This window comes from Rattus norvegicus, chromosome 6, assembly GCF_036323735.1.
Source record: "Rattus norvegicus strain BN/NHsdMcwi chromosome 6, GRCr8, whole genome shotgun sequence".
In the NCBI taxonomy this organism is placed as follows: domain Eukaryota; kingdom Metazoa; phylum Chordata; class Mammalia; order Rodentia; family Muridae; genus Rattus; species Rattus norvegicus.
Genome location: NC_086024.1, coordinates 51004282 through 51030495, shown reverse-complemented (window position 1 = coordinate 51030495; position 26214 = coordinate 51004282). Strand labels below are relative to the sequence as shown.

General features: G+C 45.9%; 1 protein-coding gene and 1 long non-coding RNA gene across 7 annotated transcripts; one reads left to right on the top strand and one right to left on the bottom strand.

The window, feature by feature from the left end:
• Positions 1-9857: 9857 nt before the first annotated feature.
• Rnaseh1 (ribonuclease H1) lies at positions 9858-19252 on the bottom strand. 6 transcript variants are annotated; one of them, NM_001013097.2, is made up of 8 exons: positions 19059-19252; positions 16247-16362; positions 14657-14818; positions 14224-14323; positions 12110-12164; positions 11693-11777; positions 11124-11248; positions 9858-10405 (listed from the first exon to the last, which is right to left on the bottom strand). In NM_001013097.2, the coding sequence occupies exons 1-8, from the start codon at positions 19184-19186 to the stop codon at positions 10319-10321; spliced, it is 858 nt and encodes a 285-aa protein (NP_001013115.1). In that variant the 5' UTR covers positions 19187-19252; the 3' UTR covers positions 9858-10318. The 6 variants fall into 5 exon arrangements, 4 of the variants coding, with proteins under 4 accessions (NP_001013115.1, NP_001273867.1, XP_038967885.1 ...); XM_039111957.2 differs by having other exon boundaries at positions 19097-19249; XR_005505468.2 differs by having other exon boundaries at positions 10343-10405; positions 11693-11773; positions 19059-19197.
• LOC134479353 (uncharacterized) lies at positions 19221-25808 on the top strand. The gene is made up of 2 exons (XR_010052555.1): positions 19221-19470; positions 24594-25808. It is a non-coding gene; the product is annotated as an uncharacterized LOC134479353 (long non-coding RNA).
• The last annotated feature ends 406 nt before the right edge of the window (positions 25809-26214 follow it).

Sequence of the window (26214 nt, the reverse complement as noted above, 5' to 3'; positions counted from 1 at the left end):
ACTAATTGAAGATGCAGCAATGGCTGGAAGCTACGTGAGACTCCGGGGTACAGGAGCTGGCATCGGACAACAAAGAACGGAAAATAACAGTACGGTCTGAAACTCAAGGGCCCATCTATAAATAAGCATGGCTAACCAGAAGACATGGATAATGAGAATCACTGAGACTGACATGGATCCCACACATCAAGGAAACCCAGCGAGTGCCTACCAGACAGGAAACAAGTATATTCTTGCTTCTGGCTTAAACGAGGGACGATCAATCCCAGAATACCTTTCGAAGCTAGTTTATCAAATGTTTTATTGAAGCTGGGTAGAGACAGAGAGATAGCTATCTCCACTTGAAAATAACCAATAAGATTTTTAAATTATTATCTGTGTATTAAGAAACAAGCCAGCTGGCAGTGGTGGCCACACATGTTTAAACTCCAGACCTCGAGAGGCAGAACAAGGTGGATCTCTGTGAGTTTGAGGCCATCTTGTTCTACAAAGTGAGTTCCAGGACAGCCAAAGCTACATAGAGAAACCCTGTCTCAAAAATTAAAAAAAAGAAAAAAGAGGGGTTGGGGATTTAGCTCAGTGGTAGAGCGCTTGCAAGGCCCTGGGTTCGGTCCCCAGCTCCGAAAAAAAGAAGAGAAAAAAAAAAAAAAGAAAGAAAAAAGAGAAAGAAAGAAAGGGGGGAGGGAGGGAGGGAGGGAGAGAGAGAGGGGGAGGGAGCAGGCCATTTGCACATGCAAATTTTTTAATTGAGAAAAAAAAAGGTAGGGGGCTACAATTCTCAACAAGGAAGCCATGCCTACAAACAGCTGTTTAGAGGCTACATTCAGCAAAATGTTGTTCAAATTAATTAAAAGGAAAACCTGCCACCTGATCCTAGTAATATGTCTCTGAAGGAAGCACAGATGACATGAGTATAATTCTAGACTCTTTTCCTAAAAGATCATAGGGGTACATGGTCAAGATGTCGAATGATCAGCTTTGCTCCTGGGACAAATACTTGATAAGATCCCCCTTGTCCTCAGAGTCAGGATTCCACTGCCTCCAAACATGCATTGAGACATTTCCATGTCACATTGGTTGAGGGAAATAGTAGGTCTCTTCAACACCTTGTGAAACTTCTGGTGCCCTGGATGGGGTTAGTACACACCTGTGACCTCAGCACTCTGAGGCAGAGGCAGGTGGATCTCTATGAGGCCACTCCCATCTGCACAGTGAGTTCCAGGCCAGCCTGGACTGCATAACGAACCTGTCTCAATAAATAAATAATAAACAAAACTTTCCAACATGTGAAATGGCAGACAGTCTAACCACCTCAGGTGAAGAAGCTGTTCAACGATCTTGCTATCTGGGGAGGCGTGACGGCATCTACTACTTCTGAATGTTACACAAAACATTCTGTGATAAACCCTATGTCGTGGCATTGGGTAATGAGGCCATGGGAGGAAAGCAGAAACTTGAGACCGAGTGAAGCAAGGATTGAGGAGTCTGATAGACCAGTCCTAGCAGGCAAGGGAATGTAAGAGTAATTGATGGAGAAAGTGGATTATGCGGATAGACTTTCATAGAGCGGTTCTCACGGTGACAGGTTCTCACTGGGCAGGTAGGTACCTGGCTGCCAGGCCAATGACTAGCAGGGCTCCACATTGAAAGAGCTAATACCCACGTCCATGAGCCGAGGTGGCAAAGCCATCACTGCCCCCAGCCTCAGCCTCTACAATAGAATCCCAATCTCAAATCCTCTACACTGTGTTACTTCTGACTAGGGGCAACCTGACTTCTAAGACTCACAGTGGGATTGGAGAGATTGCTCAGGGCCTAAGAGCATTTGTTGCTGGTGCCTTACAAATCCATTTCTGGCCTCTGAGGGCACCAGACATGGTCATGGTATACAAACATACATTCGGGCAAAACATCCACACACATAAAAATTAAAGAGAGAAAAGAGAAGCCCCAAGAATAGCACTCTCCCCCTTTCCAGGCTGTCTCGCTGGCTACAGAGCCCATCAGCGTGAAGATTTCCCTGGTATGATAAGGGCATCCTTTTCCTGGTCTCTTCTCCACTGTGCATCCCTCTGTACCATGGGCACTACCCCGGTGTCCTCAGAGTGGTCTTTCTTTCCCTCCAGGTGTGGGCAGTCTGTGAAAGCCCTCTAGACTACCTCTGTGACCTGGTGCCTGCGTCCTAAGGCACTTCAGCAGTCTGCTGAATCTGTTCAAGGATGACACCTTTTTCTTATTTTGCCCCTTTCGCTTTACTTCCAGCCTTCGCAGAGATTTGAGTGCAAGCACTCAGGTCATTTTCCATGGTGGCCCTCCCAAACTCAGGGCTACTCTTCAAGAGGCCTAGATCGGCCAACCGCAAGCAGCCTCTTTGGATGCAGCCACACATTTCAGCAGTATAAACTCCAGCCAGATTTTAAAATCTTGTCAGGTGTGTGCCCTTAGGCGTGGGAAACAACTGAGCAGCAAGGGCACAGGCTGCTCACTGTTCTGGGGAGACGCTGATTGCAGAGGCTGGAATGTAAACAAGAACCCTCAAGCTGATGAAGGGCGCCTGCTCTGACATTTCCTTCCTGTCACACAAGTTTCCTCCAGGGAGCTCTCAGCCTCCACCGTGCTCATCAGAACCATCCTGACAGCCCCGTGGGGCTTCAGCTGTGACAGGAGGCGTCTAAATCCTAGTGGAGTCAATTCAACCTACACTGCAGAGAGACTCAGCGTGTTTAAAACTGCCCCGAGATGGGGCTCATATTAGAGAGGCAAGCCAGGAGTGACTACAGAGATCAGGAGAAAGCACTATCAGGGCATCTGAGGCCTGCTCCGCTCTACATGAGCCTCCCGCTACCCGACTGCCATTGACTAGGCACACGAAGGCCAAACAAGAAGGATGCCATGTGTGACACACTTCTGGTTGTATGCATCAAGGAGTGTCTGGACTCGGTTAGGTGAAGTGGGAAAACTCACCGTGAATGTGGGCAGCACCATTCTTCGGGCTAAGAGCCCAGGAGTGAGAAGGCAAGGCTGAGTGCTAGCACTCTTCTAGATGCAGATGCAGATCCTGACTGCAGAGGCGGCGTGACCAGCTGCCTTACATCCCTCTGCCATGGCTTCCCTGCCAGGATGGACGGTACTGCCTCAAACCATGAGCCAAAATAAATACTTGCTTGTATAGCTTTTGCAAAGAACTTACGACAAAAGTAAACAGTACAACATCCCAACACCTTGGTAGCCGTTGAAAACATAAAACACATAGGAAGAAGAAGAATATTTCATTCTCTAGCGGGATGTGTGCAACTCAAACCCAGCACAATTTTTAAAATAATGCAAATGGTTCTGTTGCTCTCTGTGTGTGCACATCTGTCTGTCTGTCTGTGTCTACACGTATGGGTGTGTTTATGCCATGCCGTGTGTGTGGTGAGAGGACAATTTGCATGAGTATGTTCTTTCCTTCTACTGTGTGGATTCCAGGGATGGAACTTGGGGCCTCAGGCCCGCTGAGCCATCCAACAGGCCTCCCCTGCAAATTGTCTGAGCTTGGAGTCAGGTTAATCCCGCCCACCTGTTCCAGGATGGTTTTTCAAGTTACTTGTATGAAGTCATCTGAGACCATCTGCTTCTTAGGAATGTGACAACATTGAAAGGACCTGTGGCCTAATGCTGAAGATAAGGACTCCTGGGACTGTAGCTCCCCATTTTCCAGCTCTGGAGAGGTCCTGAGCGCCCTGTGAGTTCATACTGTATAACTCGACAACATGACCATGCCATGCTATAGTTAAGCAGAAGGTTTGTATTGTAGATATGAGGAAGAACAGTCAGTGGCATCTGGATGAATCCAGAGCCAAAAAACAAAGCAGTAGTAGACTGAACATGGCCAGGACACTGGACCTGGCCATTAGAGAAACAGGAACCAAGCAGAAAGAGGAAAAAGGGAGAACGCATAGCCAATATAGCAGGGTTATAGGGAGAACTGAACAGCTGGGAGAAAGGAAGCCTGTGAACTGGAAAAGTTTAAGGTGGTAGGGAGAAAAAGAGCTAGATAATCATGATACTGAGGGAGCCTGGAGGCTACCATGCACTTTGGTATGCTAATAGGCACAAAGACAGCCATTTGTCCCTTTCGCCTTTTGGGATTTGGGGAAATGGAATTTCCTTTGAACTTGGTAACACAACACACAGAGATGCCTCCTGTACACATGGGGACTCAAGCCACAGCCAGGTAAGGAGACAGTGCACTGACATAGCAAGCGTCCAGGAGAGCAGGTGTCTGGGTGGCATGTGCCCAGTGATGGGGTAAGCAGCCAGCAAAACTTAGTCACCAGGTCAAACAGGGCTTCCCTGAAGAACAGAGAGTGGCTCTTGGCCAAGCAGTCTGCAGAGGTATATTAATTCAGTGATATATTTTCGGATGCCAGGAGATAATCGAAGCATCGCATCCTAAATGGCGAAGGTTGAGAGCCCCATCCCACCCCCAGCGGGCTCTCTCGAATGCTCTCCAGCCATTCCCACCTGAGTGGGACGTGTGAGGAGACTGGCAATTAGCTCTCAGGCAGTAGGAGAGCCACGAGGACTGGAAGGAGTGCAATGAGTGCCCTCAGCAGGCGCTGGGGCTGCACGCCTGGGAAGTGCAAGGCAATTAGCAGGGAATGCAAAGAGGAGGCCACAAGCAGTTATGACACTGGCTTGCTAGAGACAGCCGCTTTTCTGTGCGGGAACAATATACTCGGCTGCTAATTACATTAGAAACTGGAATCGCTGAATGGCTTTGAGATTTCTTAGCATGTCTACATCCCTGAGTGCACTCCCAGCACACCCACCATGTCAGTCCATTTAGTGCAGCTGCGGTAGGCCACCAATTAGGGTCTTCTTTCCATACCCACTGTGGTCCTGGGGGTTGAACCGGGACCTCATGCACAAGGCTCTATTCCCAGTTACCAATGACCAGTTTTGGTATCCATGTGGTGGGTAAACAGAAGCAGGCAGCTGATAAGGGACCAGTGTTGAGGGCAGCTGAAAGGGGTGGATACCTACAGGAGCTGACACAGTTGACGGATGGAAGAAACAATGTTCCAGTCCCCGTACTTTTTTTTTTTTTTTTTGGTTCTTTTTTTCGGAGCTGGGGACCGAACCCAGGGCCTTACGCTTCCTAGGTAAGCGCTCTACCACTGAGCTAAATCCCCAGCCCCCCAGCCCCCATACTTTATTCTTTCTCCCAGAGCTTATATATCCCAGCAAAATCTTTCAAGCAGTATAAAATTACAATGTGTTTACGTCTTACTTTTCTTTTAGTAAATGATTATTTTTTTTTTTTAAAAAAAGTATGTTCTCCAATACCTTTGCAAGAAATAACATTATGTAGTACAGGTAAAGAAAACAAATTGATCCCCAAAACCCACATACATTTGTAACTAAGCAACTTGTTATAGATTAACAAAGGGTAAGCAAGCGAGCAAGGTAGTTTTCTCAGCCAGTTTCTCTTTCTGGCAGGCAGCAAATTTCTGTTACAAAGAAAGGAGTAATTACTTTATTATTTATCTTTAAAAGTAATCTTGTAAAAATCTTAAGGGAATCACAAATCTAAACTTTTATGTGAAAATTCAGTCATACGTACCTTAAATCCTTAGAATGCATATCTACTCATCAGCGATCCTTAATAAATCATACCGGGAAGCTGAGGGCAAACATGGGGATAAGAAATCAGTCCTCACCAGTCCAGCCTCAGTGAGAGTCACATCAGCCAGTGCTGCCATTGTTTTTGTTCCCTGACCATAAAGGGTCCCTAGCTTAATGAGTAAGAGTGTGCCTTTCTGAACTTCAGATTGTACATGATTTTCTGTACAAGAGCCAGTACTAAAAACACCTCCACCTAGCTTCACCAACAACTTAATTTTTCCAAATGTTTCCTAAGAGTCACAGTCATTGGTGACAATCTACAGCTCTAAGTTCTTTCCTAGGGTGTGTAGTGAATCATTAATCCGCTCCAGCAGCAATGCCTGAACGAGATCCAGCACTGTTATTGTGGTGTCAGAGATGCCTTCCAGGGAGGAGGCCCCTTAGAGTTTTTATACAATTCTTAGGAGGGATGTGAGAGCAGCAAGAAAAGCTGAACTCCATAACAGCGTGAAGTCCTCAGGACACATAGTCCTCGGGGCTGGCCACACGGAAGTGCACCCACCTGGCTGTGGTAACCCAAGGACTAAATTCCATGAGTTCCAAGGCCATTGTCCCTCCTTCTGGACTCAGCACCCAGCCCTCTTTTCTATGTTTAAGACAAGACTCTCATGAAGTTTCTCAGTCATATGTACCTTAAATCCTTGAACTTGAAATCCTCCTGCCTCAGGTTTGATAGGCCATACCTGACAGGTAGGGACCGATGTTTCTCATAAGGAGTGGGTATGTATCAGTGAAGATCTCCTTTTAAAAAGCCACAAATAAGGGTGTGGAGAGATGCCTCAGCCATTAAGAACACTAGCTACTCTTGCCGAGGACCAAAGTTTGGTTCCCAGACATTAGGCAGCTCACAACTATCTGTAACTCTAGCTGCAGGGGGTGGGGGGAGGGGAGCCATGGCTTCTGGCCCCCCCTGGCACCTGGTCTACCTCCCTAACACCCATTTTTAGTTACTTGTCTGTCGCTATGATAGATCATCATGACCAAGGCAACGCATAGAAGGAAGGATTTATTTGAGGTTTAAGAGTCCAGAGGGATGTTCATATGTTCAGAGGGATTCTCGGTCCTATGGAGAAGTATGGCAGTCGGCCCCAGGCATGGCAGCAGGAACAGCTGAGAGCTCACACCTCAAACTGCAAGTAGGAAGCAGAAAGGGTGTCTTTGTCTGTGTCCTATTGCTGTGGAGAGACACCATAACCAAGGAAACTCTATAAAGAAAATCAGTTAATGGGGCGGGCTTACAGTTCAGAGGTTTAGTCCATTATCACCACGGTGGGAAGCATGTTGACCTCCAGGCAGACGTGGTGCTGCAGAGGTAACTGTGAGATCTACAAGGGGATTGATGTGAGGCAGGAAGAATAACACTGGGCCTGGCTTGAGCTTCTGAAACCTCAAAGCCCATCCCCTGGAACTCTTTCCCCAAGACCACAACTATAATCACGCCACTCTCTCTAGGACTGGGTGGGGGGGCTGTTTTCATTCAAACCACCACAGGGGGCAAACTCAAAATGTGCCAGTTCAGCTCTTGAACCTCACCCTCCAGTGACATACTTCCTCCAGCAAGGTCACCCTTCCTTAGCCTTCCAAACAGAGCTACCAAATGGGGACCAGGCATTCACATGCCCTTAATTGTAGTGGCATCTCATTGAAAGTGCTACACCCATAACTTAAAAAGAAAAAAATTTAAAGCTATTGATAGGCTGGGGGTGTGGCTAGTTGGTAGACTGTTCCACTGATAGGCTGGGGGTGTGGCTAGTTGGTAGACTGCTCCACTGATAGGCTGGGGATGTGGCTAGTTGGTAGACTGCTCCACTGATAGGCTGGGGGTGTGGCTAGTTGGTAGACTGCTCACTAGTATGCAAAAACCCCTGTCTAGTCCTCGCTTAGCATGGTGGTGCACACATATAACCCTAACACTTAGGCTGAGGTAGGATTTTTTCTTAGAGGGCCTAAACTGAGACCCTACCTCTAAAAGAATGAGCCATGTTTGGTGGTACAGGCCTGTAGTCCTAACTACTCTGAAAGTTGAGTTAGGGAGTAACTCAAGGACTGGATACTGAAAGTCCAAGGCAGACCCAAGCAATTTGGCAAGACTCTGCCACAAAATGTCAAAGGAGGGAGCTGAGAACAAGGGCTCTTGTTGCCTGTAATACCAGCACTGGGGAGGTAGGGACAGTCAGTAACTAGGGTTTGCTAACCAGTCTAGCTAAATTGGTGAGCTCCGGGAGCCAGAGTCAAAAACAAGGAGATTGGACTGCGGCACACGCCTTTAATCCTAGCACTCAGAGGCAGGGGTAGGTGATCTGTGAGTCTGAGGCTAGCTTCCTTTACAAATCAACCTAAGATCCAGGTCAGCGAGGGCTGCCACATACTGACCCCGTATCTCAAAATAAGGTTGAGCGTGACTGAATACACCCACCATACACCTCCATATCCACCTGCACACAGGAATGAGAACATACACAAAGACAGCAGCATGAGCCTATAACCCTGGCACCACCAACCACAGCTCCTGTGGACCCACACCCTTCTTCCAGGCTCTGGAGAGCGCCAGCACACACGGACACGAACACGTAAGTGAAAATGTAAGGTGGTTTTAGGATGCTTTTCAACTGTAATATGTACACATTCCTTGAGACACCTGTATGGCCAACTGTATTATACATCCATTTCCAAAAAGCAATTTTATTATGAATCACACACCCCTCAATTACAGTCAAGTCCCAGTGTCACAGGACTTCTCACATGGTGTCCTTAGCAGTGTATTACCCTAGTGTTTGAGCTTGACTGCGACACACTTCATGTAAAACACATCAGAAGAGTTGGCTTCTGACCAGTAGACAATCTTCACACCAAACTAGTAATAAGGACTTTGCTTTCTATAGAACCTTCAAAAGGTGTCAATGGAAAGGGGATGGCTTGGAAAGGGGACTGTTGGGGAGGGAGGACAGATAAGACAGGGTTATGGGTTGTCAATCATGCACATGTATGAAGACATAATGAAACCCATTTTGTATAATGTCTGCTAATAAAATTTTAAGGGTGGAGAATAACCAAGAGAGACAGTTGGCATGCTCTCCAGCCTACACACACAATGTGAGCTGCAACACAGCTCAGGGGTAGAGTACCTGCCCACGTTAGAGACTCTACATTCATTCCCCAGTAAACAAACACACAGAAAACTGTTAGGTCTTGTCCTGTGACATGGGTTCAGGTAGTCCAGCCAGCAGTCCCCATTCCCAACAGTCCCTTTTCCACACCAGGCTCTTTCCATTGATAACTTTTGAAGGTTGTTCTATAGAGAGCAAAGGCCTAAATACTAGCTTGGTGTGAAGATTGCCTACTAGACAGAAGCCTCAAGATGACAGGCTAGCCTCAAACTTGAAAGATAGCCTAAAGCTGGCCTTAAACTCCTGACCTCCTGCCTCCGCCTCCCAAACCCTAAAATTACAGGTACATGCCACCACACCTAGTTCTAATATAGGATTTTGTGTTTATGCACATGTGTGGAGGTGTAGCAGAAGACACCAGATACTGGGTGTCCTGCTCTATTACTCTGCCCTGTTCCTTGAGACAGGCTCTCACCACTGAACCCAAGAGCTCAGATTTTGACCAGGTTGGATGTCTTGCAACTCAGAAAGTCTCCTGTCTTTATCCTGCACAGCACTGGGGTTCCAAAAAGCCTTGGCCATTCCCAGTTTGCTGCATGCTGTGGGGGTTCTAAACTTAGGCCAGGTCCCCAAACTGATGAAGCGCGCACTCCTACCCACTGAGCCTTCTCTCCCCAGCTCTCATCCGGACTTTGGGCTGTGTTACTCCACAGATCACACATCAAGCCAGCAGAGGGCTCATCCCAGCCTCAGGCCCACCACACTGGTCTGTCCGAGACACGGTTGTACTTCTTGAGCACTTTCAGAGGCCTACTCTATGACATGCAAGCATGCATAGCTGTCACAGGGCAATCTGAAGAGTAGGCTGTCACTTCATAGTCCTGGGCTCCAGCAGATGGCCCAGCTCCCCAGATCCTAAGGAACTCAACCCAGTGACAGCACTGTCTTAGTGTCCCTGTCATTCCATGACCTTCCATAGCAAGAGAACAAACTGACCAGCCCATCCCTCTAGAGTGATTTTCTCAATTTCTAGTTTCAGCTAGTAAATGACACTCACCTTTAACAGTAACTCAAACTAGGTTTTTTTTTTTGTCATTTCTGTATATTTTTATTATAAAAAATAAGGATAATTTCAAACATGTTTTAAATTTGTACAGTATTTTTAAGAAAAATAGGCAAAAAAAAATCTATTAGCAATATATTTATGCATCTTGGATTTTGAAGGTCTCAGCTGTTCCTTTAAGATGATCCAGGAGTCAAGGTTGCCTGAGTGCAAGCTCTGCCTGCCCAGGGCAGCCTCAGGTCCACTTGTGTAAACTGGAAGGAAAAAAACCTGGAACTTTTAGGCCACATGCACTGACCTGTGTCTCACTGACTCCTACTAAAACGCTGTAGCATTTTAGGACAGACCCGAAAGACACTAATCTGAAATCTCACGGAGGCGGGACTCAATCAACACTTCTTTCCATTATTTTAGCACTTCTCAGCAAGCTGTGTGACAGGTCACACTGTGTCCTCTGAGTGTACAGCAGCTCCTGTGCTCAGCCCTCAGATTGCTTCGCTCCTTCCCTTGCCAGTCTGTCAGCTTCTTCGTTGCCCACAAATCCTGAGTGGCCAGGAATGTGCATCTGTTAAAATAAAAGATTCCCTTTAATTTTCCCTGATCTTTACATGTGCAGCACACGGCTATATCTCACACCCAGAGACGCTCGTGCACCGGAAGAGACTGGGGGCCAACGGTAACACACACTGGGGCTGGAGCCATAGCCCAACTAACTAGCAGCTGGGGCTCAATCCTCAGTGCATATAATCTGGGTGAGATGCATGTGCTTACAATCCCAACACTGGCAGATCAGACTGAAGAGAAGAGTGGACGCCACAGAATGCTATCTTCCAGGCAAGACATGGCTCCTGCACTCATGAACACACGTAGCACAGGGCCTACACAGGACTGGACCAGTCAGCAGATGGGGAAGTTCTGCCCTCCCTGGGCTTTTAAAGGTTGTTGAGGCAGTCAATAGCACTGATGAGGGAGGAACAGACACCTTCTTCAGTGCTGTAGACACTGCTAAGGAGTCTATACTCCTGTAAGCAACTGCATTTGTGCTCCGATAAGCAACCAATGAAACACACTGCACTCAGAGGAAGGGGAAAGGAGGGGCGTGCAACTAAAACATGTGTGCACTTACAAAGATGTTGTAAGGAAACCCATTCTTGCTGTATAACTAACACACACTAACAAATACATTAACTTTACGGAAGCTGCTACTTTAACCTAGTCACCAAGTCACTTCCAAACACCATTCTCTCAGCTAAGTCAGACCGTGCATGTTAAGTGTGACTCACCCACTGGATGTCCATGCCCTGGGTGAGCTCATCCAGCTCCATGAAGTCCTCCTTGTTGATCACGTCTTTCCCTGTACTCGTTCTCCAGCCATTCTTCTTCCAGCCCTGAACCCAGTTAGTTATCCCTAGAGGAACACATGCTTACAGCTCATCCATCAGGAGGGCTGGCCTCTCTTGCTCCATAATCTCTCCTCACAATGACTCTTCTGTTGGGTCAAAGCCTGGATGGTTCCCTTCCTTCAGTGTTCTCCCTTGCTCATTATTAAGCCGTTAGCATACTCCCAAGAGTATGCTTTCTTCTCCCTTCTAGCTGCATCCAGTCAGACAAGCATGGGTCTTCCCCAGGGAACCCTCCCCATGCACTTCTATGTAGCCACCCCGTGACCTAAAGTTGCTTACACCCTGACCAGGGTATTATGGAGCCAAGAAGCCCAGCTCCCTAAGACAGCAGACTTAGACTCCTATCCCTATGAACCTGAAGAGCCCAATGTCACCCAGGACTGTCCCACTACCCCTAACTAGGAAAAAAGGCCCATTTCCTTCCCTTCGCAGTGCATGGGGCAGCTCACCGTTGATGGTGAACATGCTGTCTGTGTACAGGACCAGCTTGCTGATGTTCTGAGCCTTGGCTTGCGTGATGGCTTTACAGGCTGCCTTGAAAAAGCAAGTCCATAGTCATGCTATACAAAAATGCTTGCCGTTTTAAATTACCCATCAAGTGTTTCAAGACAGAAGCACTGCTCTTTCTGGACCACCATGTTATCTTTGCTTTGTGAAGAGGGGTAAACTTACAACAACAGCCCATGGCACCTTCGTAAAATGACCCCAGGACTTTTCTAGAGAATTACTGTCTTTAAAGACTGTTGCTAGCCTGGAAATTTCTTGTGACCTTTCAATACCTTCTACCTAAGACAGGAAAGGAAGGAAACAGGCTGATGTGGTGGTCACCGGGAGGAAGGCAGACTCAAGTTTGTCTGGGAACTTACATGGATCTCAGCCCTCTGGTTTGTCTGTCGCCCAGGAAGCCTTATGCCTACATTTCTGTTTCAGAGCAACAAGAAAAAGAAAACAAAATTACAATGCTAACTCCCAAAGCAATCTTCTCAACAGATAGTAACTAACTAGCAATTCTTCTCAACAGATAGTAACTAGCAATCCTTCTCAACAGATAGTAACTAACTAGTGCTCACTTTCGACCAAAACATAAAACCTAAATACAAACAACAACCTCAAAACCCAAACCAGGGCTGGGCACAGCTCTGTGGTAACCTGCTTGCCTAGTGCCCACAAGACACTGACCCAAATATCAACCCTGCAAACAACAACAAACCCAGAAAACCAGACACCAGGAGGCTGAGGCAGGAGTGCTGTGAGGTGGAGGCTAGCCTGGTCTACATACAGAGCTCTAGCACAGTAAGAGCTACATAGAGACCCTGTCTCAGTAAACAAAATCAAAACAAAAAGATCCAAGTTAAAGAATCAAAGAGTTCATTATACTAGGTTGGGCATGGTAGTGCACATTTCTTATTTTCCAAGACAGGGTTTTTCTGTGTAGCCCTGGCTGTCCTGGAACTCATTCTGCAGACCAGGTTGGCCTCAAATTCAGAGATCCACCTGCCTCTGCCTCCTGAGTAGTGGAATGAAAGTTGAGCAACGGGGCTGGGGATTTAGCTCAGTGGTAGAGCGCTTACCTAGGAAGCGCAAGGCCCTGGGTTCGGTCCCCAGCTCCGAAAAAAAGAACCAAAAAAAAAAAAAAAAAAGGAAAGTTGAGCAACAACCTACCTTGGTGCCTTTTCTAATCCTAGCACCTGAGAGGCTAAAGCTGGAGAACCTCTATGAATTACCACCACCCAGGATATACAGCGAGACAAAAAGAAATTCCCACTCTCATTACCTAAATAATGCTTATATGTTGTGTGGGATGATGTCACAGGTGAAGCAGGTACAAGATAGAAGGAGGCCTGTCGTTGGATGAGAAGGAAGGATGGGCAGGAAAGAAGTTTGAAGGAAGAAGAGGAGACTGGGATGGAAAGGAGGAAGAGAAAGGAGGGAGAGAGAGAAAAGCCGTGGCAGGACAATATGGCGGGTGGTGTTAAGATTCCACGCTGTACCTTTACAGGTTGTTACAAATGTTTTTAAGGGATGGATGTGTATTGGGTTTTGTATGTTTAGGTGGGCAATTATATCTTATCAATTGGGCCAAAGGTTATTGTGTTGTGTTTTCTTTCATGTAGCCATTTAAGTGTAAGAAAGTGTGCGGCGGCTGGTCTGGGCCGCCACCGAGTTGGGATGTGTGTTTCTGGCATGGAAACCTGCCTTGGGAACTAGATAGGTAGAGAGATTGCGGCCAGGCTCAGAGAGAGGCCTTCGGCAGTGTGATATGGGATGAAGCAGAGTGGGTGAGAGGTTTTGCTGATTGAGAATTAAGATATCCAGCAGATATCTTGGGGCATTGAGAAGCCGGACCTAGTGGGGATAAAAGACAACCTTACTTTTTTTATTTTTTATATTTTTACAACAACAATGTTGAATATATGCAAACATTTAAAATAAAAGATAAAAATACTTTTAAAATTAACTAATGAGCAATTTATATGAACTGTGTTTATCAACCGTTCCTGATGAACATAAGACCTGGTGTAAGAAAACCTAACGGAGTGGCTGACAGACATTACTTCATACCATTCACCACAGGGATCAGGTTTATGTGAATGGTCCAGTTTTATACCTTTGTGTTCTCTGACTACCTCCAAGTCAAGTATCTTCTAAAAGTTACCAGATGTGGTAGTATATGCCTTTCATCCTAAGCACTTGGAAGAGACAGAGGCAGGAGGATGTCCATGAGTGGCAGGCCAGACTGATGTCATAGTAAGTTTTCAGCCAAAGCTATATAATGAGACCCTGTCTCAAAAACAAGTCTAGAAGTCTAGTGATAGGATGGGTTCTGAGCTGGTGCCTGGTCCCTGCATCACTGTTGGCTGGTTCTTCTACTCATGTCTTATGACTTGTACAGACCCAGGGAAACACCACCAAGGCTCAGTATTTAGCACTGTTGGGAACCAAGCTGTCTGGCACCAATATGTTAGTCGTATTTACTTACAAGGGGTGGCCTGGCCCCCAGTAAACGCCGATTCCTGCTCGTGCCCGCTTCCGCCCATTACTGGAGCAACAGCCATCCGTGTAGACAACGACTGACTCTCCTGTAAGACGAAGAGTGAGGTCACACTGAATAGTGCTGAATAGTGACCACTGCTAGAGTTTTCTGTTCAGAACAACATGGATTTCCCACCATGGGGTGTGGTCACGTTTTGCTTGTACGGCATAGCAAATGAATTAAAGGTAGGACAGAACTTCCCACTGGGAGACCTGCTTAAATCTCAAGCTAAAGAGGTCTCTCGTGCCTGGGTCCCTTCTCTCAAGCTGTCCTTTCAGAGAAAGCAGTGCTTTACATGATGCTAGCCCCACATGCCAGAAAGCCAGGACTAGACAGAGACACCCTGTCTTGAACCTCTCCCCCAAAAAGAAAGGCATACCCATATAAGAAAATGCATCCTTGCTCACTAGAGCAGCTGGCTCCGTGTCCTGTCTTGTGTGCTTTGCCCCTGGCTCTGGAGGTTCCTCCTCTTCACCCAGAGGCTCCCGAGGCCGCTTGCTGGTCTTCACCTGTAACTTTTGCACATGCGCACTCTCCTGCCCTGAAAGACGATTCCAAAACCAGAGAGTATATGAATGTTAAAGAACCAAACCTTTTGAAAGAGCTTTTAACATTACTGCACCAGACGGGGGTACTCTAGATGTGGCCCTACTAGAAGGAATAACTGAGAACAAACCATCCCAGACTCTGGTGCCCTGCAGGAGCTCCGGAGAATCTAAGGCTCCCATTGAAAATAACAGTTAACACATGAATACATAAATAAAAAATTCCAGAAACCCCACTTCCCAAGGGAAGTTCAGATAGTTGGGTTTTTTCTGTTTGCTTTTGTTGTTTTGTTTTTGTCCAGTGTTCTAGATTAGCGAGCTGATCTGAGTCCTGTGTGTTCTAAATCTGATGTCCCTTATAGTAGGCCTCTAGCTTCTGATACTTTCTATAACAAGTGAAATGCAAAGAAACTTAAGTGGTCTAATCATATGGACTCTGGCCTACTGATATTGTGAGCACTTCTGAGTACTTAACTGGAGTTCTGAGTCCTAGAACTGATAACCCTGCTACTGCAGGAACTGATTCTATTTATTTACTTCACTCCTACAGGATCCTACTATATAGGACAAGTCTGGAACTGGCTGTGTAATTCATGCCTCAAACTCCCAATCCTGGCATCAAGAAACCCCATTCACAAAGATAACAAATCTCTTAAGGGGGTTGATTGACCCCAAGTTCCTGAGGAACATGTACTTTGCCAAGAAGCACAACAAGAAAGGCCTGAAGAAGATGCAGGCCAACAATGCAAAGGCAGGCCATCAAGCACGAGCATCTGCACGAGCAGAGACCATCAAGGCCCTGGTGAAGCCTCAGGCCGTCAAGCCCAAGATGCCAAAGGGCCCCAGCTGCAAACTCAGCCATCTGGCTTTCGTCGCTCACCCCAAGCTTGGGAAGAGGATTCAAAGCTACATGGCCAAGGGTCAGAGGCCCAAGGTTCAAACCAAGACAGAGGCCACAGCTCCAGCTCAGGCCCAGGCTGCAACTCCAGCCCAGACTCCCAAAGGTGCCCAGGACCCTGTGAAAGCTCCACAGAAAAGGCTCCTGCCAGTGTGAAAACAGATGGACTGCTGTGACACACCTTCCTACACACTGTTTGCTGTTTTCACAAATAAATTTGAGGCAGGAAAAAGAAAACAAAAAACAAAAAACCTCCCAACCCTGGGTACCAGACACCTGACCTAACCACACTACCCTTTTAAAATTATTTAAAAATCTATTATGTGTGCATGTGTGTGTCACCCAACATAGGTGCTAAGAATCAAACTTTGATCCTCTAAGGCAAATCTCTAGCCTGTAAACCATCATTCATAACAACTCTAATGTGCACGGAAAACAGTCATCTTCTCCACAGGTGCAGTGATGCCAGAGATGCAAAGGGCTTTTCAGAGTTAAAATGCTACACCGATGTGAATGAAGTACATACCTTTTGAACCGTCCGGACTGGAAGAGCTCCTGACAAAGGCCCAGGCCTCATCTTCTGTGGCAAATTTCTTAAACCTGGCAGCAGGGAACCGGTCCACCTGTGCTTTGCACTCACTCCTGGAAGAGTGACATTAGCCCAGGCTTGCTTGCTTCCTTTCCTCTTCACTTCACGTCCTTTTTCATTTTTTAAACTTAATTTTATTTTTACTATTTTACCTCATTTACAGTGTCATGTTTTACAGCAGTTTTAGGCTCACATCAAATGGGAACAGAAAGTAGAGAATTCTCTTAGGCTTCTGCCCTGCAGTGCCCATCACTTACACCAGGGATCACTCGGTGTTGTAAAGTCTATAGGATCAGTGAACAGATGACAATAGTGGTCTACATTACCACACCATGAAGAACAATCTCGTGCCTTAGAAATCCCACACTCGGGAGACAGAGGCAGGAGAAGCACAAGTTCGGTGCCACCTGAATCTATTTGCAGGCTGCAGGCCAGCCAGTGCCTCACAGAAACTCAGTCTCAAAAACACCTTGGTTTTTAAGTGCGCACCTGTGACCCCAGCACTTGGGAAGTAGAGACGAATAATCAGAAGTTCAAGATCACCTCTGATTTATAGCTAGTTCAGTTCAAGGCCAACGTAAGATACACAGGACCCTGTCTGCAAACAGACCCTGTCTGCTTCCACGGTCACCTCTCCTTGGTTCAAAGCCCTTACAACCACTGACTTGTCTTGCAATCTCATTAATTCCAGATGTCATATGCATGGAATCCCACACTGTAGATCATTTCAAATTGGCTTTTTCTTTCAGCAAGGCAGAGTTAGTGCTCCTTCGAACTCTTTATCTTTGATAAGTCATTTCAGGTCTACATTAATATTCCATTACTTTATCAACCCACTGTCTACTGGAAACTTGGCTTCCAAGTTTTGTCAATTATGAATTAAATCTCCATACATGATTAAGTGCAGCTTTTTTGTGAGGGCATAGCTTTCAACCTTTTTCCCCCGAGACAGGGTTTCTCTGTGTAGCCCTGGCTGTCCTGAAACTGCTTCTGTAGACCAGGCTGGCCTCGAATTCAGAGTTGCACCTGTCCCTGCCTCCCAGTCTCCTGAGTGCGGGGGATTAAAGGCGTGCACCACTATGTCTGGCCCAGTGTCTTTTCTAGAGCAGAAGTTAAATTAATGAACTTTAACTTACAACTACTTTTCATGGATGGTGGGTTTGGTGTTGATTGGAGAGTCACTGCCAAACCCAAGTTCATCTAGAGTCACTTGCTTTCTCTTCTGGTAGTTTTATAGTTCTCCATTTTTTTTTAAGATTTATTTATTTATTTATTTATTTATTTATTAATTATTTTATGTATACAAGCACAGTGTAGCTGTCTTCAGACACACCAGAAGAGGGCATCAGATCTCATTACAGATGGTTGTGAGGCACCATGTGGTTGCTGGGAATTGAACTCAGGACCTCTGGAAGAGCAGTCAGTGCTCTTAACCGCTGAGCCATCTCTCCAGCCCCTATAGTTCTCCATTTAACTTACCTCCTTCTGAATTGGTTAAAATTGCTTTCTTAGATTGGTAATTATATAAAAAAGGACCTGCTCTCAATTCCTTGGGACAAAAGTCACACCTTAATTTAATTTCATTTTACATGTTAAGACTTGACAGTCCATTCTGCTAAGTGCCATCCAATACAAATCACGTACTAATACCACAGGTCTTCCACAACTCCAGTACATACTAAACCTTTGTTATCAATCACTTTGTTATCAATTCACTTTGTGAATCAATCACGGGGGCTGGAGAGATGGCTCAGCGGTTAAGAGCTCCGACTGCTCTCCCAGAGGTCCTGAGTTCAATCCCCAGCAACCACATGGTGCCTCACAACCATCTGTAATGGGATCTGCTGTGTCTGAAGGCAGCTACAGTGTACTCAATATACATAAAAATAAAATCTTTCAAAAAAAAAAAAAAGAATCAATCATGGAAAAAAGATTGGCAGTGGAGATGTTTCTTCCTTAGTATTATCTCAGCTTTGCCTAGGGAAACGTCCAGGTGCACAAGGACGGCAAACCTTGATATTAGAAGTAAACTGTCATATATTCCCAAACCTGAATTTAAGCCCCAATTCTGCCTCTTACTGGCCATGGGAACTGCCACAGTACCTGTGAAAGTGAAAACTTCATCTTGCCTCCGAGGCCTTCGACAAGCTTCCAAAGGCAAAGACTAGCTTCTGGCTTGAGACTCTCTATCTCTCCCACTTCTCTCTTCCATAGCTCATGTTAGCTTCTAACTTATAGTGATCCTCCTGCCTCAGCCTCACCAGTGCTGGAATTACAAGCATCTGCCACCACACCTGGAAAGGATTTTCCTTCTTAAAAACAGTTGAGGCTCTGCTGCTTGCCTAACATGAACTAAGTCCTAGGTTCGAACCCCAGCAGTACATAAATTGAGAATAACGGTGCCTATCTGCGATCCCTGCATTTGGTTGGTGAAGGCAGAAGACCAGGAGTTCAATTTGGTACATGATCAGCTCGAGAAAAGAAACCCTGTCGCTAAGAAAAAAATTTTAAAAGATGAAAACACGAGAAAGCTGGGCGTGGTGGCCCAAACCAATAGCTGAGCACTCTGGACTACGTGGGATTCTGTATCAAAAAACATAACACCCACACACAGCGACGATGAGAACACAGGAATCCTTGTGTAAATTCTGGCTGCAGGGATTATATATTCTCTTTGGTAGGATTTGACTCCAACACGGAAGAGCTAAAACAAGCTGTTAGGTGTTTAGAGCAAAGGGCTCCGCCTCACCAACTCAGGAAGACCCCGGTCCTGCGGCCTCTCCTCACCGCATAGAACATGCCGAGCCCGCAAACACCTCGCCTGACGCGCACTACGGCCAGTGTCACAGTGCGAAACAGCGGCAGCAGCCAGCGCATCGCTCACGCCAGCGCGGCAACCCACATTTCTGCCCTCTCCGTGCCTCCCGCCAGCGAGCAGACAAGCTTCCGGCTCAGGAAGGTGACGTCGGCGAGGCGCCCATGGCAGAGAGGGGCGGGGCCTAGGATTGTGTCTTCAGTTTCTCAAATGTCAGTGGAGATGGTAGGCCCCTGAGACTGAGGTGCTTCCCAGCTGCCAAGTGCCTAGTCCAATCCCAGCACATCAAAACGGATTTGGAAACGGGAGGAAGAGAGGGAAGAAAGAGTGGAAGGATGATGGCCGAGTGAGTGAATAGATGTGAAGACAATGAGCCTCTGTGCATCTACCGCCCAGATGTTAGGATGCCCACCTCTGCAGGACAGGGTTCCCCTCTCCTCTGCCAGCAATGATGAATGGGAAAACGTTATGAATACACAGCAGCATTCTGGCCATATGATCAAGCAACTATATGAAGCAAGTCACTGTTGAAAAGTGGGAATCGTTTTTATAATCCAAAAAAAATTTTAAAAATATACTCCTGAGGGACAACCAAGATGGCCTTGAAAGTAAACGCACTTGCCACCAAGCTTGACAAACTCGAGTTCCGAACTCAGGACCCACTCAGCAGCAGGAGAGAACTGGCTCCCACAAGTTGTCCTCTGTCCTCTGACCTCGCACATGTGCCAATGATGCAAGTATTGATGTACACACACACACACACACACACACACACACACACACACACACACACATACTTGTCATTTTTTTTAAAAAAATGTATACTCCTTGAATTCATGGGTATGCAAAAAGTGCTAAATATAAAGAAAAAAACAGGGAAGGGAAAATTTCTCTGTTTTGGTTGCCTCTGGCTGTCTGCCCTTCAGTCAGGCGTCAGTATGGTTCGTAGAATGTGAAACAGTTCTACTCTCTGCTTTTGAAGTCTGTTATTGATCTTTGTATTATTTTATTTCATGTGTATGACTGTTTTGCTTGCATGTATGTCTGTACCACAGGCATGCTTCCTGCCCATAGAGGTCAGGGACCCCCTGGAATAGGGAATCAAGCCTCTGTAAAAGCAACCACTATTATCAATGAGTGAGCCACCTCCCCAGCCCCAACAGAGTTTTATTTATTTTTTAATATTTGAAGCCAGGCATGTTGTCTCAAACTTATAATTCCAGTACTGTGTAGAGTAAGGCAAGAGGATTACTGCAAGTTCAAGGCCAGCCTTGGCTACGCCGTGACTTGTAGTACTGGAGATTGAAATTAGGGTCTCACATAAATTGGACACAGGCCCTGCCAGAGCTTCCTCTCAGCCCTTCGTTTTATTTTTGTGTAGCAAGTATTAATAGCTATCAACTCAAATGAAACCTCAAAGTTCCAAAAAAAAAGTTCTAAAGTTTAAAGCAGGAGGTATGAATACAAACGGCATTGCAGAAACCAGGTGTGGTGCATGGCTGCCATCCCAGGCTGAGGAGTTAGGAAGAAGACCAATAAGTCAAGGTCATCCTCGGCTACATAACAAACTCAGGCCCAGCCTGAGATACAAGAGACACTTAGAAAACGATTTGAAAAGGATAAGAGTTTTTTTTTTTTTTTAGATTTATTTATTTATTATATATGAGTACACTGTAGCTGTCTTCAGACACACCAGAAGAGGGCATCAGATCTCTTTACAGATGGTTGTGAGCCACCATGTGGTTGCTGGGATTTGAACTCAGGACCTCTGGAAGAGCAGTCAGTGCTCTTAACCGCTGAGCCATCTCTCCAGCCCCCAGGATAAGAGGTCTTAAGAGCAAAAAGAAAAAAAAAACTTCATAACTGCTGGCCATGGACTAGATGGCTCAGTGGATATAAAAGCTTGCTGAGCAAGCCTGGTGTCACGAGTTGGATCTCCAGAACTCAAATACAAGTTAAGGCGGAGTTGGGTGAGGCGCCCCAGGCCTTTAATCACTGCATTTCGTAGGCAGCAGCAGGAGAAACTCTGTGAGTTCAAGGCCAGTTTGGTCTACATTTTGAGATCCAAGACAGCCAGGACTACATACTTTGTTTTGGAGGGAACTGACATCATAGACTTCCTCCAATGTCACAGGAATGCCATGGCATGCATTAGTAAAAACAAGCTGACCTTGAAGATAACAGAAAAACCAACAAAGGAACTTGATGTGAGAAATCATGTGATCCAACCTTGCATTTATAACTTCAACCTAATTTTCTTACAAATTACATTTTTCATAAAGACTGATTAACATTTAATGTAAGTATTCTGTAAAAACATGTGAGGATTTCTTAATCTGTGTGGTTTTGAAGAGGAAACTCCTTGGTGGGACTGGAGGAGAGATGGCTCAGTAATTAAGAATGCTTGGCTTGGGCTGGAAAGATGGCTCAGTGGTTAAGAACACTGACTGCTCTTCCACAGATCCTGAGTTCAAATCCCAGTAACCACATGGTGGCTCACAACCATCTGTGATGAGATATGATGCCCTCTTCTGGTGTATCTGAAGACAGCTACAGTGTACTTATATATAATAAATGAATAAATCTTAAAAAAAAAAAGAATAATTGACTTGCCAGGGTGGTGCATGCCTTAATCCCAGCACTCAGGAAGCAGAGACAGGTGGATCTCTGACTTCCAGGCCAGCCTGACTTACAGATTGAGTTCCAGGGCAGCCAGAGATACATAGAGAAACCCCACCTTGAAAAAAACACTAAAAGGGAAAATGTTATTAATATCTCAATGTATTTATCCTTCCTCTACAAAGGGGCATTTGTGGAGTTAGTCTGAGAGGGTGGAGTGAGCAAGTCTCTGCTATATAGTGTGCTGTAGGGGGAGTAGGCAGGGAAGGGTTCAGATAGTCACTCCCAGTGTATTTGATGCCTATTGTGTTATTGCAAAACACACACACACACACACACACACACACACAAATCTGGTCTAATTCTATCTTATTCTTCTCTGGCTAAAGCTGTGGTAGTATCCTAAAGATGTGCTTTGGGATCATTCCCCACACACACACACAAATCTGGTCTAATTCTATCTTATTCTTCTCTGGCTAAAGCTGTGGTAGTATCCTAAAGATGTGCTTTGGGATCATTAGACCCCTTTTATCTTTTTCCCCTTTTGAACCAAATACATTAAATCTTCTCTCTCTACTTTCTTTCAGTACTCTTTTTAAGGGGTGGTGTGTGTCTGAGAGAGAGAGAGAGAGAGAGAGAGAGAGAGAGAGAGAGAGAGAGAGAGAGAGAGAGAAGCTCTTAGAGCTGTCTGAGGAGGCCAGACAAGGGTGTCAAGTATCCCCCAGACCTTGATTTACAGGGCTCTGAGAACTGAATCAGGACTCTGAAACAGTGCTCTCAACTACTGAGCCATCTCTCCAGTCCCCATGGATTCATTTCTTAGTTGATACTTTGAGTCAGGTGACAAGATGTAGTTTTCTGTGGTTTCTGGAGTCAGGCTTTGCCATAAAACTCTGGTTACAGCTATAATCCCATAAAGGAGAAAAAACAGGCTTCAATTAAGTTGAAATTTAGCAATAAGTACGGCAGGTTCTTTGGCTTGACCAAGGAAAACCTTTCCTGGGAGTTGTTCTTATCATAGACAATGTAAGCAGGCCTAGGGGTGCTGGAGTTTGGGACGGTAATAAAAACAAAACTATTTTTCCTTGGGACAAGGTCTATGTAGCCCTGGCTGTCCTGGAACTTGCTATGTAGCTCAGGCCAGCCTCAGACTCTCAGAAACCTGATGCTTCTGTCTCCTGAGTGCTGGGATTTAAGACATGCATTACCACATCCAGCTTCTCCTTAGGCTCCACCCCTGGCTTCCCACTGAGCTTTCACTATTTTTACAGATTGCCTGGTTTGGGTGTGTGCCAGGGTGAATCTTTCACCATCAAGCTACTCGGTCCTGGTGAGAGGAGGTGCAGGTGGAGGATGGAAACTTAGGAAGGCAAAGTTGCAAAGCAGATGCACAGGAAAGACGGCATCAACTTTAGGTTTTGTCTGGGTTTAACTTTTACAGCAATGACTGGATCTCACAGTGGAGGGTTATGTCTCAGAAGGAGGCCATCCAGTCCTAGGCCCTGAAAACTATCTCAGGGCATTGCACTGAGGCAGCCTGGAGAGAACTACCCAAGGCTCCATCCATCTATGCCAGTGATCCCCAACCTTCCCAATGCTGCAACCCTTTAATACAGTTCCTCAGGTTGTAGTGACCCCAACCAGAAACTACTTTGTTGCTCTCTACTTTATAGCTATAATTTTGTTACTGTTATGTATGAATCATAATGTAACTATCATAATGTAACTGTATGGCATATCTGGTATTTGACCCTCAAAGGGGTTGAGAGCCACAGGTTGAGAACAGTTGAGCTAATCTAAAGTAAGGCCATGATCTTTCACTACTGCAGCTTAAAGCTGGAAGAATGCCATAGACCATCTGGGCCAAGGCTTCTTTGGCTCAGATACAGTCCCCTGTATCCTCAGTTTCTCTCCAGTGGAGAAGCCTTGCAGCTTCTAACTATTGGAAGACCAGACCACCTGACACCCTGAGTTGTGGTCTGGGGTCTTGAAATCCCCATGTCTAGAGTTTGTGGAGTTACTTCACTGTTGATTGAGGGCTTTGCTCCAAGAGCCCAGTTGCACAGGATCTGGGGCATAGCACAGTTAATAAATGAGTGTTGTGTGTGTGTATTGGGGTTGGGTTTGGGTTGAACACCTTTAAGCCCAGCATTTTGGAAGCAGAGGCAGGTGGATTGCTGAGTTTGAGGACAGCCTCATGTATATAATGAGTTCTAGGACAGTTAAAGCTACACAGAGAAACCCTGTTCTGAATAGATAGATAGATAGATAGATAGATAGATAGATAGATAGATACATACATACATACATACATACATACATACATACATACATACATACATAATAGTCTTGCTGTAAAAAGTAGTCTAAGCCAGGCAAAATGGTGCATACCAGTAATCCAAGTACTCAGGAAGCCAAGTTAGGGGAACTTCAAGTTTAAGACTATTGTGGTCTTCATAGGGAGGCATTATCTTGTTTATTTTGTTTTTGTTTTTTGGGGGTTTGTTTGTTTGTTTGTTTTTGGTTCTTTTTTTCGGAGCTGGGGACTGAACCCAGGGCCTTGCGCTTCCTAGGCAAGCGCTCTACCACTGAGCTAAATCCCCAACCCTGTTTGTTTGTTTTTTGTTTTTGGCCAGGGATTTGGGTGCAGGTTGGAGGGGGCATGCCTTTTCTCACCTCTGGTTGACCAGGAAGTCACTATGTAGACCAGGCTGTTCTGGAACTCACAGAGATCCACTCCCAAGTACTGGGATTAAAGACATGCACTACCCCACCGTCACACACAGCTTGCACACTCGGAATATACATGATACGAGGTCATGTTGTTATTTTTGTCTTCTTTTATTTCAGACAGAGTCTTCCTATGTAGCCCAGGATAACCTCCTGCTTCTGTCTTATGAGTGCTGGGCTTCAGCTGTGCGCTCCCACAGGCAGCCATGTGCATGCTTTCTGAAGAACAGGATGATGGCAGAGATACACGCACGCAGTGTGCATCTGTGTGTGAGTGTAAAACCTGTGTTCCTGCATGCGTGTGGTGTTTGCCAATGACGAAGGCCAGAAGAGGTGTTTTGTTCCTGTTGTGATAGAACACCCCGACTAAAGTCAACTTAGGGAAGAAAAGATTTACTTTAGTTAAACATCTCAGGCTACAGTAATGTCCTTGCAGGGACACTGAGGCTTGAGACAGTCCCCAGTTAAGACAAGGACAAGGACTGAATACTCAGCCCACTCTCTACACTCACATGATCTAGGACTGACCCTTACCCTGTCAGGCTTGTTTTGTCACTGGAGAAACGGAGATCAGGTGTCCATCCAGTCCATCCTTGTGGCTTCTGTGGAGCCTTCTATGCCAACCCCTGAAGGACAGTGTGGTAGAAATACAGGGGCTCATTTCTCACCCAGTCTCCTCGGCTCTCCTGTCCCTGAGCTCCAAGGATCATAAGCATCAACTTCAATTCCCAGGCCCACCGTTCGACAGCTCCGTGTGAGAGATGCCTCTCATGCCGTCATCTGATGCCTGAGTGCCACACGCCTCCACATCCGTCACGTGATTCATGAAGATTCACACTGAGAACTCGCTCTTTGGTAGAATATATAAGTGATCAGCAGACTCTCAGTTTATGATACAGTCACTGAAGAGCGATTACCTTCCCTCCACCTGATGGGCTCTGGTGTCTGATGATCATGAACTTGCTCGTGTCACTTTTGAGAGCAAGTGACCTTGCGGCTTTGCAGTCCAGGCCAGTGACCTCGAGCTCACTAAGCACCTGCTATCCCACAGTTTTCATCTTCATCCCAAGCTGATAAGATCATGATGAAAGTTCTGCCAGCCCCAAGTGGGGGGAGAGAAGGGGCCTTCGGTAAAGCTCGGTCCATTAACTTTTGATCAAAGACAGGTGCATAAATCCATCTCCTGAGCAGAAGTTCATCATCATCTCTCTGAAGCTCATAGTGACACGACTCTGGAGGGGAACGAATGACTTTGAAGCTCTTTAGACTGTTTGCTTTTTAGACCCTGAGATGACACATTGCCAACACAGGGGCATTTTAAAGTTTTTGTTACACTTATCTATTGTGTGTGTATGTGTTTGTATGTGCATGTGTGTGCATGTGTGTGAGTGCACATGTGTGTGTGTGTGTGTGTGTGTGTGTGTGTGTGTGTGTGTGAGGGGACAACGTGTGGAAGCCATTCTCCTCTCCCGTGTGAGTCTGAGTGATTGAACTCTAGTACTCCACTTGGCGACAAGTGCTTTTATCTACTGAGCCATCTCGCTGGCTCTTCAGGGGACCTTTTAATAGTATTTCACACACTAAAGAACAAATTTTTAAAACTGGAGAAAAGGTTTCATGTGTCTCAATCTGGCTTAAATTTGGTAAGGACCTGAAGATGACCTTGAACTTCTAATCTTTCTGTCTCTTCCACTCAAGTGCTGTACCTTGTCTGGGCAACTCTATTTTACAAACAGCACTT

Coding starts and splice junctions, on each gene's coding strand:
- Rnaseh1 (NM_001013097.2), bottom strand. CDS start 19,186: ATGCGCTGGCTGCTGCCGCTGTTTCGCACTGTGACACTGGCCGTAGTG. Junction 11,778..12,109: donor ACCAGAGGGCTGAGATCCAT/GTAAGTTCCCAG, acceptor TGCTTTTTCAAG/GCAGCCTGTAAAGCCATCAC. Junction 10,406..11,123: donor AGGGCATGGACATCCAGTGG/GTGAGTCACACT, acceptor TTATTTTAACAG/ATGCACATTCCTGGCCACTC.